Source organism: Montipora capricornis, chromosome 6 (assembly GCF_036669925.1).
Source record: "Montipora capricornis isolate CH-2021 chromosome 6, ASM3666992v2, whole genome shotgun sequence".
NCBI lineage: Eukaryota > Metazoa > Cnidaria > Anthozoa > Scleractinia > Acroporidae > Montipora > Montipora capricornis.
In genome coordinates this window covers 4,852,764-4,865,263 of record NC_090888.1, presented here as the reverse complement: position 1 = coordinate 4,865,263, position 12,500 = coordinate 4,852,764, and the positions used below count along the sequence as shown (strand labels likewise).

The following is a 12,500-nucleotide window of genomic DNA, read 5'->3' as shown; positions in this document are numbered from 1 at the left end:
ATGCAAATTAAGTAGACGGGTATTCTAGAATCTAGCCAGTCTTGTTTATGATCAACAGGACATCTGTCTCAAACACATGAAAATGAGTACAACAAAATCAATATTTTCTTAAGACCGCAAATTTACCACCAGATCCCCTGGACTCATCATGGCTTAACAAACCCTGTTCATCAAATGTGATTTTAGGATGACTGAGTATTATTGGTACCCGCTTCTCCTTCAAAATGTCACTCTCTAGTTCCAATTTCGCCATTTTTAGCTTGTAAGATGCTATCACAGTTTGAAATACTGACGACACATTTAATTCAGCATTAAAGTCATTATTGCCGCATGAAAACAATCAGGTTTAAAGGTGGTGGATCTTAACTACCAAACTGTTGCTATGGACCCCTTCAAATAATCATTTCTTGAGTCTCTTTAAACTCTGCAGTTACCATTTTTTGCCAAGTGTGTTCTATTTAACATTTCTTCTACTGATTCGACTGACAACCATATTTGGTAAATCACATGGCCAAAACAGAAAATGCCTAAAAACTCAGCGAGTTAACTATGTTTTTCACAAATTTTTAATGCAACAGTACAAGAACAATCTAACACAAAATCAGTGTAGCATGGATTTACGGCCCTCCTTTGATGCACTTTTCAAAATATCAGTTCCATTTTTTGCCCAAATAGAAATTCCAAGCTACAGTTTTAATACAAAAATTGATGGGACGGTTCCCATCCGATGAAAAAACCGCCTCGTCTTTTTGTTCTTTTCGAGACCGAGGACTGGGATTAGTTGCGCATACACCTTTATTGAAGTGATGTCAGATTTCCATTGAAAGAGTTACTTCAAAGAACCATCCATGCAACCTTTTTGTAGGGCTCTTTGACTAAACAGGTTCCTTAGCAACCATTGTCCCTCTGTAGTTAAGTGCCACCCCCTTAATAAAGGTGCCACAAATTTAACAATATAATTATCTTACTTCCAGCCTGGGGTTCACCAAGTATCTTTGACTTGAAGGAGTCACAATAAATCAAGGATAGAATTATGGGATAAAGTAATAAGTGATTACGTACTAATTGATCCCTTTTAGCAACGTCTTTTAAAATCTACTATACCCTTATGATAAATAACTATATAATTAAGAATATTATTTTGGTTTCATTAAATAAACGTGGTTTTTTTTCAAATAGTGTATCTTGAGAGTAGATAATAAGTGAAGTCAAGTGTATCTTGAGAGTGTATCTTGAGAGTATCTTGTAGGTGCCACAAATTTAACAATATAATTATCTTACTTCCAGCCTGGGGTTCACCAAGTATCTTTGACTTGAAGGAGTCACAATAAATCAAGGATAGAATTATGGGATAAACTAATAAGTGATTACGTACTAATTGATCCCTTTTAGCAACGTCTTTTAAAATCTACTATACCCTTATGATAAATAACTATATAATTAAGAATATTATTTTGGTTTCATTAAATAAACGTGATTTTTTTTCAAATGGTGTATCTTGAGAGTGTTCGCATATATATGCCAATGAAAATCGAAATAAATGCAGTGAACCTGAGGTAAGACGGAATTCCACCCGACGCACCTGTCGAGAAAAAATTGAAAACAGATGTTCTTGAAGAGAATTCAAAACATCTAATAATGCTAAACGATGACTCAAAGACATACCTCCTTCCACTGGTTCGCTGTACGCTGGAATCTACTACTTGTATTGAATCGAAGCCTTCGAGATCGAGAATTTCGCTTAACCTCGTAACATTTTCTGAGCTTCTATTACTCCAAAAGAGCGTTGCTTCCCAGTAAACTAAAAGTGTTGCTTACAAAAAGCGTGAATAAAAAAAAAATCCTGCCATCTAAACACCCTTTGCAAAATTTCTCCCGCCAATGAGGTTTAAAAAGTCGCCTTCACTGCTAGAAGGTGTAAAAGGAACGATGGAAGTTTACATCACAGCGCTCGGTTTGGAAACTGGATGCTACAAGCTCTACGGGTCTAGTGCCAAGGCATTCTCCTTCTTTTCATGACGAGCGTGAAGGGCATGCAAGAGCCTGGTAACTCCCGCTTATTTTATCGGCCCCGATAAGTACCGGGATCCGAAACGGGTGCTTCGAGAAACACGCTTTCGGTCCCGATAAAGATTCCCGGTAACAGTCTCGGTAAGTTAACGGGCCCGGTAATTACCGGGACTTTCGAGAAACGGGCGCCAGGTCACAATAATTGTCGCAAGCCTGGCTCGTTGGCACTTTAGTGACAGCTATGCATCTATCAATGTTATGGGACCCCGGGCATATGTGGGGCATTTGACCTCTATTTCCTTCCCCACCCTCGGGAATTTGACTAAGAATCTAGGTCCCAGGGTGGGGATGTTTGCTTTTTTTGCGCGGAGGAATGGGACCAAGTCATATCGTCCCATGTGCTCGTCTGGGGTGGCCATCTTGGAAATTAAGTACGGCTGTTTTTAATAGAGGTATAAAGCACTTGTTTTTATATTTTGATATACAAAATACTCATTTTCAATATAAATTGATGGAACACTTTACTTTGTGGGGAGTGTGTGGATTGGTGATTGTTGAAGGTGGGGATATTTGATCTGATTTGATTTTGACCAAAAATTCTTGTGAAAAGTCAAATGCCCCACATATGCCCGGGGTCCCCCCCCCCCCCCCCCCCTCGGGCTTAACATTGATGGATGCACTATAAACTTCAAAAAGTTCCAACGAGGACGTTGCCAGGTAATGAGACAATCCTAATTGATTATTTGTTTGTTGTTTGATTGAACTATACTGCTTTCTGTTCTTTAATTAGTTGTACATTGTGATCACATAATATGTCTGATCAGCCTGCTTTAAATTAAAGTCTTTACTGTTTCTCATTGTTTAATAGCAAGAACAAGTAATGCATGCGTAATAAATTTCCTACTTTCCTCCCGTTTCTTTTCTTTGGATTAAAGTTAGAAACTATGTCGACACACATTCCTTTTATGCATATCTGTTTATTTTCTGAAGTGATCACTATCATTGAGAAGCTTGGTTGGTTGTCACTTAAGCACGAACGCACCCACGCAAACAATTAATCATTGTTGATAACCATTAATTCATCTGCAGCGAAATTCATTATTTCTGCTTAAGAGTTTGTTACGACTCGAGGAACACATCAAGGTAATAAGTAACATTAGCTCGAGGGGTGTAATAAATTATTTGTTTTTTGTGTGATCGAACCATAAACCGCCCACCATTCTTTCCTTACACATCGAGAGAGTAAGTAAATGATACGTATCTTGAATTGTTCCTGAACAGAGAAGGTTTTAGTTTTTGAATCCGCTTAGATTCAAAATTGAGGGTGTCACAAAGTAAAATGACGATTAAGAACGCATTCAATCAGTTTTAGCAACAACAAACGCTTAATGTCTACTTGCTTTAAAGTGTTAGTTAAAGCTAAGCAAGACCACAGCCTCGATTAATGTATGCGTTCTCATTACAACTTTGAACCTCGCCGAACAAAACCATGTATTTTTTTAGTTGCTTCGAGCAATCATGAACAGTGATCTCACCTCGACCATTCTCTTGAGAACTTTTCAGCTTTCCGTTCCAGTTCCACTCTTGTTGCTTACTGGGCATAAATGATTTGTGTTATGAAAGTTAAACGTTTTCGTACAAGATTCGATGATTATGCATGGATAACCACATTGAATCATCAAATTTTGCAGAGTCATTTCTTGTTGTGGAGGACCTCTCGTCGATTAGCATTCATTTTGGTAAGTTGCTCACTGTTACTCGTTTCTTAATAACACGAACAAGTAATTTATGCGTGATAAACCAGTTCTGATGAATTTTGCGTTACTTTTTGTTGTTTTTTCTTTACTCAGTTTGGATCAAGTTAGTGACTATATCAGAATTCCTGATATGTTTATTTTCTGAAGTGATCATTGATGGCACTCATGATCAGTTGCGAATGATGCATCCAAATTTTGCACCACTATTATTTATCCCTTATTTCTTTTTTTCAGCCAGGTTCATTATTCCTGCTCAAAAGGTTTGAAAGAGGAACCGTGATTGCAAGGTATTTAGTAATACATGTAATTATTAGCTTGCTGGGTGTAATAAGGAACATTAGCTTAAGGCGTGTAATAAATTATCTTTCTTGTGTGATTGAAATGTATACTGCAGTTTTAGCCCATAACAAACCCTTTAATAATGTCTAGTCTCGCCCTAAAGGCTTACTTAAAGCTAAGCAAGATCAGAGCCTGGTATAATGTATGCGTTCACATTACAACATTGAACTTCGCCGAACGAAACCATTACTTGAGTTGTTCGGAGCAATGGAACAATTATCTCACCTCGATCCATGTTCAACTTCAACTTCCGCACTGCATGATTGTTCCGCAGTTTGCTCGAGTATGAAATGACTTGTTATTCTTGCTGCCGATATGTCCAGAAATGCCCATAATTAGATGCATGCGGATTTCAATAAGCGTCACGAAGTGTCCCCTTGCTCTTCTGCCCAACTTCAACACAACTCTTGTTACAGAATACGGACAAAAAATGTCACAAAGTGTCCCCCAAATGCTGCTCTTTAAGTAAAGATTAACTGCTGCATTGACCCTAACCTAAAAATAATTCTAACCTTTATCCTTACCTTGTTGTTGAAAATAGGTAGCAATTGCCTAGACTTAAAGGGACACTTCGTGTCGGATGTCAAAATTGGACGTGCATCTAATTAGGTGCATTAATGGACATAAGTGCAGACCTTGCTGCTCCATTTGTTAGCTCTCTTGAAAACTTTTCAGCTTTCCGCTCCACTTCTAGCCTTTTCTCTCACACTAGAAATAAGTGATTTCATACCAGATTCCATAATGCATGGTTAACCTCCTTAAATCATCAAATTTTGCAGAGTCATTTCTTGTTGTCGAGGACCTCACATTGATTAGCATCGGTGTTGGTAAGTTGCTCACTCTTACTCATTTCTCAATAACATGAACGAGTAATTAAAGTGTGATAAACCAGTTCTGATGACTTTTGTGTTGGTTTTTGTTGTTTTCTCTTTACTCAGTTTGGATCAAGTTAGTGACTATTAATATATGTCAGAATTCCTTATAAGTCTATTTTCTGAAGTGATCACCGTCACTCATGATCAGTTGCTTATTTCTCTTTTTCAGCCAGGTTCATTATTCCTGCTCAAAAGGTTTTAAAGAGGAACATTGCAAGGTATTTAGTACTAATTATTAGCTTGCTGGGTGTAATAAGTTTTAACCCTAACTAAATGATGTGTCTTGAATTGTTCCTGAAGGGAGAAGGGTTTAGTTTTTGAATCCACTTAGGTTCAAAGTTGAGGGAGTCACTAAGGAAAGGACGATTAATGCAGTCAATCAGTTTTAGCCGTAACAAACCCTTAATGTTTACTCGCTTTAAAGCCCGGTCGGGGTTACTCTCATATATGGGCTATAGAGACGGTAAATATTTTGAGCAAGAGCCGGTACAACATAGATTTCATTTTAGTGGTGTACTATATTTCGGCCGGCGAAACCAGCCTTCTTCGGGTAGAATGAGAGTTAAGATTGGATTGCTTCTATGTACCTATATATAGTAAGTGGATGTTGACGTAATACTTGAAAATGTGATAAAATATGGTAGTAACGGAAAAATAACGTAAGTAACTGTAAATGATAAACTGAAAATGTTATACGTTTCTTGGCGGATATTAAGACTGTTGGGATCAATTGTCCTGCCTTTTGAACTTAAAAAAAGCTTCCCTGGCCTTATCAGGAGTACCCAACCAACAATTTTGGGAAAAATTATCCGCTCTTCAGGGCCAGCTAGCAATAGATTATTTTCCAAGGTCGCCAGCCAGCATCTATTAGTTTGAGGCCTTTTGCCAGTCAGGAAGAGATATTGCACTGTGGGCGCCACCTAACGGCACCTATCATGTTGAGACCCTTCCCAGCCAGCATAAGTTATTGGAAATTTTGGTTTTGTCAGTAAATAATAATCTTATGCCTCCCCCCTCCCCCCCTCCCATTACAACGATTGTTTTCCTTTCGTTATTGACCATAACTGGAACACCTCTGGACAAAAACTACGCCAGTTATTAATGACTAATTAATGGTAATGAATATACGGTTTAAATTTTCAATGTTCCTTGTCTCTAGATGAAAGATTCTTGAAATTTCTTGAAATTTCAGCACAACGCGTTTCCAACCAAAATACGCAGTACCTCGTCATTCGCAAATGAGAAAACGTACAATGCATATAGGGCCCCCCCTGGAATAAGTACCTTTCTGAAAAAAGACAAAAGCAGCGCAGCAGGAAAGTTTAACAAGAGTCGAACTTTTGCATCTATATACGGTAGTTAAAGAGTCAGCCAAGCAGTCTTTTCCGTGGACGGCTTTATAAGAAAATCCAATAGACAGTCAGGCACACTGTCTTTTCGATGGACGAAGTTCGAAAGTAATTGAAATTCCAGTAAGGCATAGGCATTCCTGATGGACTACGCAATTAAATAATTTAAGGCCAATATTGCACAGCTAGTCATTTTTAGACGTTGTGAACCAATTGAAATGCAATTATGACACAGTCATTTCGATGGACGGCACGCGCACTTGAAAATACCAACATGACAGACCTATTTCGATGGACGACGCAGTGATCCATTAAAAATGGCAACATGGCACAGTCATTTTCATGGACGACACAGTAGAAGGACAAAACGAGACTCACGGAGAAAAACCTGTAGATCATACGAAAACGTTACAAAGATCTTCGTTTGATTTACGTCGAACGAAATTGTATTATTATTGTGCTGTCATCACAGTATGAGTAACAGACACCAAGCAAGCTTCTAAGAGGTCACATGCAGTAGTCTGAAACCATGGCAACGAGGACATAATAATAAGACTGTTTTTTTTTTGTCCTTACTGAGAAGAGTACAATGTTCCTCGGTAATTCACTTTATGACTATGAGAGCTACAGTTGTTATCCGGTTTTGAACGGTGTTGTTTCAAAAGGCACCGAAAATTCCATTTTGTCAGTTTTCTTTGCCAGGTGACCACATATCCACAGAACTCAAAGCGATCTTGCAAACTGTGTTTTTCAATTACTATTTTCAATAACACCTTGCGCAACAAAACGGTTGAGATAGGCGAGACAGAGAAACTGAATGGGTGAACTTCGCAAAGCGACATTTCTTTGATACTGTAATCGTTTAGCCGAGAAGAAAAAACTTTAATCTTAAATTAAAGACTGTGTGCATTTTGACAAGGTTGCAGATGTTGCGGATGCTGAGATACAGTGTACCCTACTTTGGAGTAGGGTACAAGAGAGTTGAGTAAAATTATAGGAAACTGAAAATTCACTAAGACTACGAGTTTTAGATTTGCATCTTTAGCCCATTCAAAAATGTCATTCCCATGTGTGTTCATCGTTTTGGTCACATGCATGGCGAGAATTTTCTTCCCTGGTCGGGGCACGTAATTTCACCTCTGACCACAGAAATAAGCTGAAAGAAAGAAAAGAAATATGTTTGCGCTGAAAATTGTTTTGGGTGCATGAATTTGTCATATTCTGACAGCTCACTCACCAAGGGGCCACAGTTAACGACATAATGATTTGCAGGAAATTAAATTCTTCCAGAGAAAATTAAACTTTGCCTTGCGCCATCTATAAAGGGTTCAGGTTTTCAAGCGTGAAAGGAGAAGGGAAATAATTATTGCGATCCATTTAAAAGGAAAGTCGCTCTTGACTCCATGCAATTCATTTTTTTGTTCCAAGGCCTGTCTGCAGGAGTTTTTCCCCATAAAACCTTCTTTCGTCAGCCCCATCCCCCCTTCCATCCCATCACGTTACGCCAGCTAGAAAATTGCATCTGCACAAACACAAGTACTTTGTTGCACACCGCTGAGGGAATGCCTGTGGCGCAAGACAGTCTTGTTGGATGTGTTCCAATGTCCTTTCACTAAGATCTTGGGAAAATATGGATTACCATATTAAAACTTTTACGCCTTGCTGTTTTCATATTGTGCTATTTTATAAAAAAGCAGGAAAGAACACATCTTGGTCTAGGTTGAGGTGAATTTGAATTTTCAACGGATCATTTACTTCTTTCTCTCAGGAAACTCGATTCCAGGCACTTCTCGATGCCAGTGTATGTTTGCCGAGTTCATAGCGCTCATTTTAATCAAAGCATGTGAAGAGTCACTCAAACAAAATTGGCAAATTGGCATCCCCCTCAAAATTTACGAAAGCGGCTACCTCTAAAAGCGTACGCCAATTAAAGGCGTGAAAATAAACAGACCTGCAGTCCTAACTACACACGCGGATCTTCAGTTGAAAAACGTCGAACAGTTTGAAGCAAGTTTGAAGTGGTAAATATTTTAGCCAAACTGAAAACATTTACAGTAAGGTTTACCGGCTAAATATTGCTCTTATTCACAACAGCTTTGATTAAACAGGGAATAATCGTATTTGCAGCTGACGAGACAAGTAGAAATAGTTGGGTTGTACTTTGAACCATTCACATCCCCAACGTACAGGAAAATACCATGTTTGTAGAAATAAGAAATTCTAAAAATACCCGTTCACTGCCAAGTTCCAGTACTTAACAGGACTGCAACTCTGGTCCATAGTTCCGTAGTTGGTGAATTGGGAAAAGGAGAAAGAGTGAGATGGACTGCCAGGGCTGTCCATAGTCTAGTCATATTATAGATGAATAAGAATTGATTTTACCCTGTCAGGCAGGGGCGTAGCGTAAGATTTTGAAGGTGTACGCACACGATGAATGTTTCGAGAGCCAAAGGCGCTCCAAACTAGGGGGGGTCTGGAGCATGCTCCATCAGAGAAGTTTGAAATTTAGGGTTTCGAAAAATGCCCCATGCCATCCCCAAATATTTCCTAAGGACATTTCAATAAAGAAATGCGAAGAAAAATGCAGTAGTTAGTTGTTTATTTTACCCATCTGTAGAGTTTTCAGCAAGCTACAACACAAACAGAGGTTTACAGTACAAGCAAAGGGCAAGACGTCTCAAACTCTGTTAGGCATCAGCATCATCATCATCATAACATTTCTAACCGGGAACAGTGGATTGGTGATAAAACTGACACTGTGTGGGGGGCTCGAAGGGCAGAATTTTTTTTGCTTTCGTCCACTATTATCTTTCTTGACGTTAAGGCCTGGCCAAACGGGTCCAACATGCTGCTGCAACATGATCCAACATTGTTGAATCCAACATGTTGCACTTGTTTCGCCACCATGTTGCATGATGTTGGATGTTGTTGAACGAAGTTTGATTTCCATCAAGAATCGTCCTCAACGTCATCCAACATTTCTTTTGTTCTAAGGTGTGAACAAACAGTGTTGCATTCGTTTGAACATCGCGTTCAACAGTGTTGCACGCGTCTGTGCCCACTAAGGTGACGCTGCGGCTATCGGTATCCATTGTGATGGTTTATTCTTTGCATCTGTTCGCGCGTTGCCACGTCTGTTTAAGCTACAGAATGGCGAAGGAGCAAAGTCTTGAATGACTGAGCGACAAAAGCTTGAGCAACGTCTCTTCGAACAGAAAGCGCTTCTTGTATTCAAAGCTCTCAGGGGCATGGCGCCAATGTATCTGCAGGATCTTTTGCAAGTGACGACCCTGTTACGCTACTCCCCTGGGTCTTCTCAAGGTTCCTCGCACCTGGTGCAAGACCTTTGGAGACCACGCATTTGCTTTTGCAGTTCCCAGAACTTCAAAACGCTAACATGGCGAGAGTTTGTTTTCTAAGGATTCTGGGTATATTTTGGGGTTCCACACCCTTGAGTCCAAAATACTGGATCCAACATGTTGCATTCGTTTGGCCACCCCGGTCGACACTTTTCAACAGCGTCTAACAATGTTGGACCTTTGGCCAGGCGTGTAAGGGTTAATGAAAAGATACTGGAAATACTCACACAGAGAGACAACAATATAATTCGAAATTTAAAAGACTTGGCCCGATTTTATAGTGAATTTAAAAGATTAATGCTTCCAGGGAATAAGGTTTCCAGGATTTGAACTGTACGCATGGGCGTGTGTGCGTATATGGACGCTACCCCCCTGCTTGGTACACTTCTATATCTACATCCATACTTGGGAAAGGTTTACCACCACGCCAAAAAAATTGAAATAGAGGTTGTTCTCAATTGCGACTCACTGGTCGCCAATGCGACCAAAAATCAAGGGTTGGCGACTAGATTTTTAGAGCTAGTCGCCAGTGGGCGACTAACCTTCACCTTTTTCCTTCATCCTTTTAACCTCAAAGGCAAATCAACCGTAGTTTTGGATAAAATGCACGATTTATGCGCACAGAAATAACAAAACAAACCCACGACTCTTCTGGCTCTTCGATCTACATGTTTCATAATCGAGCGCCATGTTTGATTCAGCAGCTGGTATTGCGGGCGCACTAGACAACACGTGCAATCATTGAAGCGCGAAGTTCAGAACGAAGCCTTGGCTTTTTAGCGCTGAAAATATGGAAAATGTTCAGGTTCGTCTATTTATGTAAGCTATAGACTCGATGTTACATGGAAACTTAACAAAAGCGGAGAAAGCACAGGAAACGTGACTAAAGCTGCTTTCACATTGATTATTTACCTCGTAATGCGTAATGATATGTTTTACGAGCCCTGGCTTCCTTTTAAGTTTTAGTATCTCAGTCTTAGAAGCTTAAGTGTACCTAAACTTAGGACTATGAAGAAGATTGCATGTGTACATGATCATCAGAAAAATGAAGAAAAAAATATCAGTGAAAAAAATGGCGACTAAAAGTTAAGATCTGGCGACCAAAATTTTTGGATCAGTCGCCAATTGGCGCCTTACTAAAAATGTTAATTTCGAGCCCTGTGGAACCCTGCATTTCGGACACCTCACCAAGAATGGTAAATGGAAACGATATTAGCATGAATGACTCGGACACGGACTTGTTATCCTGGTACATGGCTAATGTTCATTTATTTTGTTTTATTTTTATTTATTTATTTATTTATTTTCTTATTACAATTTTATTTACAAGATGAACACTTACACTGCTTACAGTACTGATATTTATACTTACATTTACACATACAATATATTTGCTACACACACTACTTATACCTACACGACATACACCACATGCACACCTGACAATACATATAATACTGAATCACTACCAATATAGTCACAATATATACACTTATCGTACTTGAAAGTATGCTATAATTCTAACAGGAGTCTCTTGCACTAGATGGTAACATGATGGCTGAGCACGGTTATTGGTTACATTCGCTGAAGCAACACACACACGCACACGCACACAGTACAGATACAAGCCAACTAAAGCAGAGCAGCCCACGTTTCTTTAAATTGATCGAGTACTTTGTTTTTAACAGCCAAAGTGCGAATAATACCGAGTTTGTCTTTCAGGCGCAAAAGAAAGCTATCAAAGTCCAAGGAGCCTACGCGCATGTTTGAAGCGAAAATATGATATTTTGCAATTATTAGAGAATAGTTGAGGGCTATAAAGTTAATTGAGCTACAGTTTTGATGCCAACCGTATAAGATTACTTTTTCTGACAGAACTATATTTTGGTGAAAAGTTATCTGCCACCAGCGAGTAAAAAGGACCCAAAAATTCATTGACCCATGGCATGTGAACAGCAGGTGAGGCAATGATTGTCTTTCTAATTTACATAAAGGACATTTATCCGAGTCTGTCAAACCAGCATGAAACAAACTGTATTGTGCGGGTAAAATACCGTGGACGATTTTCAGTTGGAACATTATGAGTTTTGCTTCTTTTAAGATACGAAATGGTAGCAAGTAAACATCCTGAATGTCGTCTTTAGTAATACCTTGATTTAGAATTCCGAGTTCCGCTGTAAGTGGAAGGTATCTTTTTTCAAGTAGTTTTGAACGCGCTAACTTTGTGAAGAAATGTTGTTCAGATGCTGGGGCCCCAGCTGTTAACCTGTTGGCGGGGGGAGCGGTATTGCGAAGAGATGATTTCCAAGTTTTTGGAATAGCATTTATGAGGCCATAGTATTATGCAAACGGGCATTGCACAAGAAATTTTTCTTTAAACCCAGTTAGAGACAAAAAGTTGAAGTCAGCGTTAAGCAGATCTTGTATGTAGATGATGCCTTTGTTATACCATTCGCTAATAAAGATTGTCTTTCCGTCTAGCCGAATGTTGCGATTATTCCAGATTATTTGATCATATACAGGTATTTCTTTGCTATCAAATGAATACTTGAATTCTTGCCAATAACATAAACCGTGCGGTAGAAATCTGGAATTTGTTCTAAGTTGAGAACCTTAACGTCGTAGTCGCAATTAATCAGGAAGTTAATACCCCCAGACTGCCTGACTGCGTAGTTTAAGATGGTTTTCCACGAAGCATCCCCACCTTCTGCGATGCATTTAATCCAAGCTATTATCATAGGCACGTTCCATGATTTCGAAGTCAATCATTTTCAAACCACCGTGTTTCTTTTCCGCGATAATCGTTTTTCT

At 39.2% G+C, this 12,500-nt stretch overlaps 3 protein-coding genes across 3 annotated transcripts in view; 2 read left to right on the top strand and 1 right to left on the bottom strand.

Annotated features, from left to right (window-relative positions):
* The window catches only part of LOC138051363 (uncharacterized), a 208,021-nt gene that overhangs the window by 11,029 nt on the left and 184,492 nt on the right, over nt 1-12,500 (bottom strand). The gene's annotated exons all lie outside the window — the stretch shown is intronic.
* The window catches only part of LOC138051352 (uncharacterized), a 543,513-nt gene that overhangs the window by 471,938 nt on the left and 59,075 nt on the right, over nt 1-12,500 (top strand). The window lies entirely within an intron of this gene.
* The window catches only part of LOC138051350 (tetratricopeptide repeat protein 28-like), a 152,733-nt gene continuing 143,784 nt past the window's right edge, over nt 3,552-12,500 (top strand). Inside the window, exon 1 of the mRNA XM_068897546.1 lies at nt 3,552-3,749. Within this exon, the coding sequence (XP_068753647.1) occupies nt 3,668-3,749 (82 nt within the window). The 5' untranslated portion in view covers nt 3,552-3,667. The remainder of the gene's footprint in view (nt 3,750-12,500) is intronic.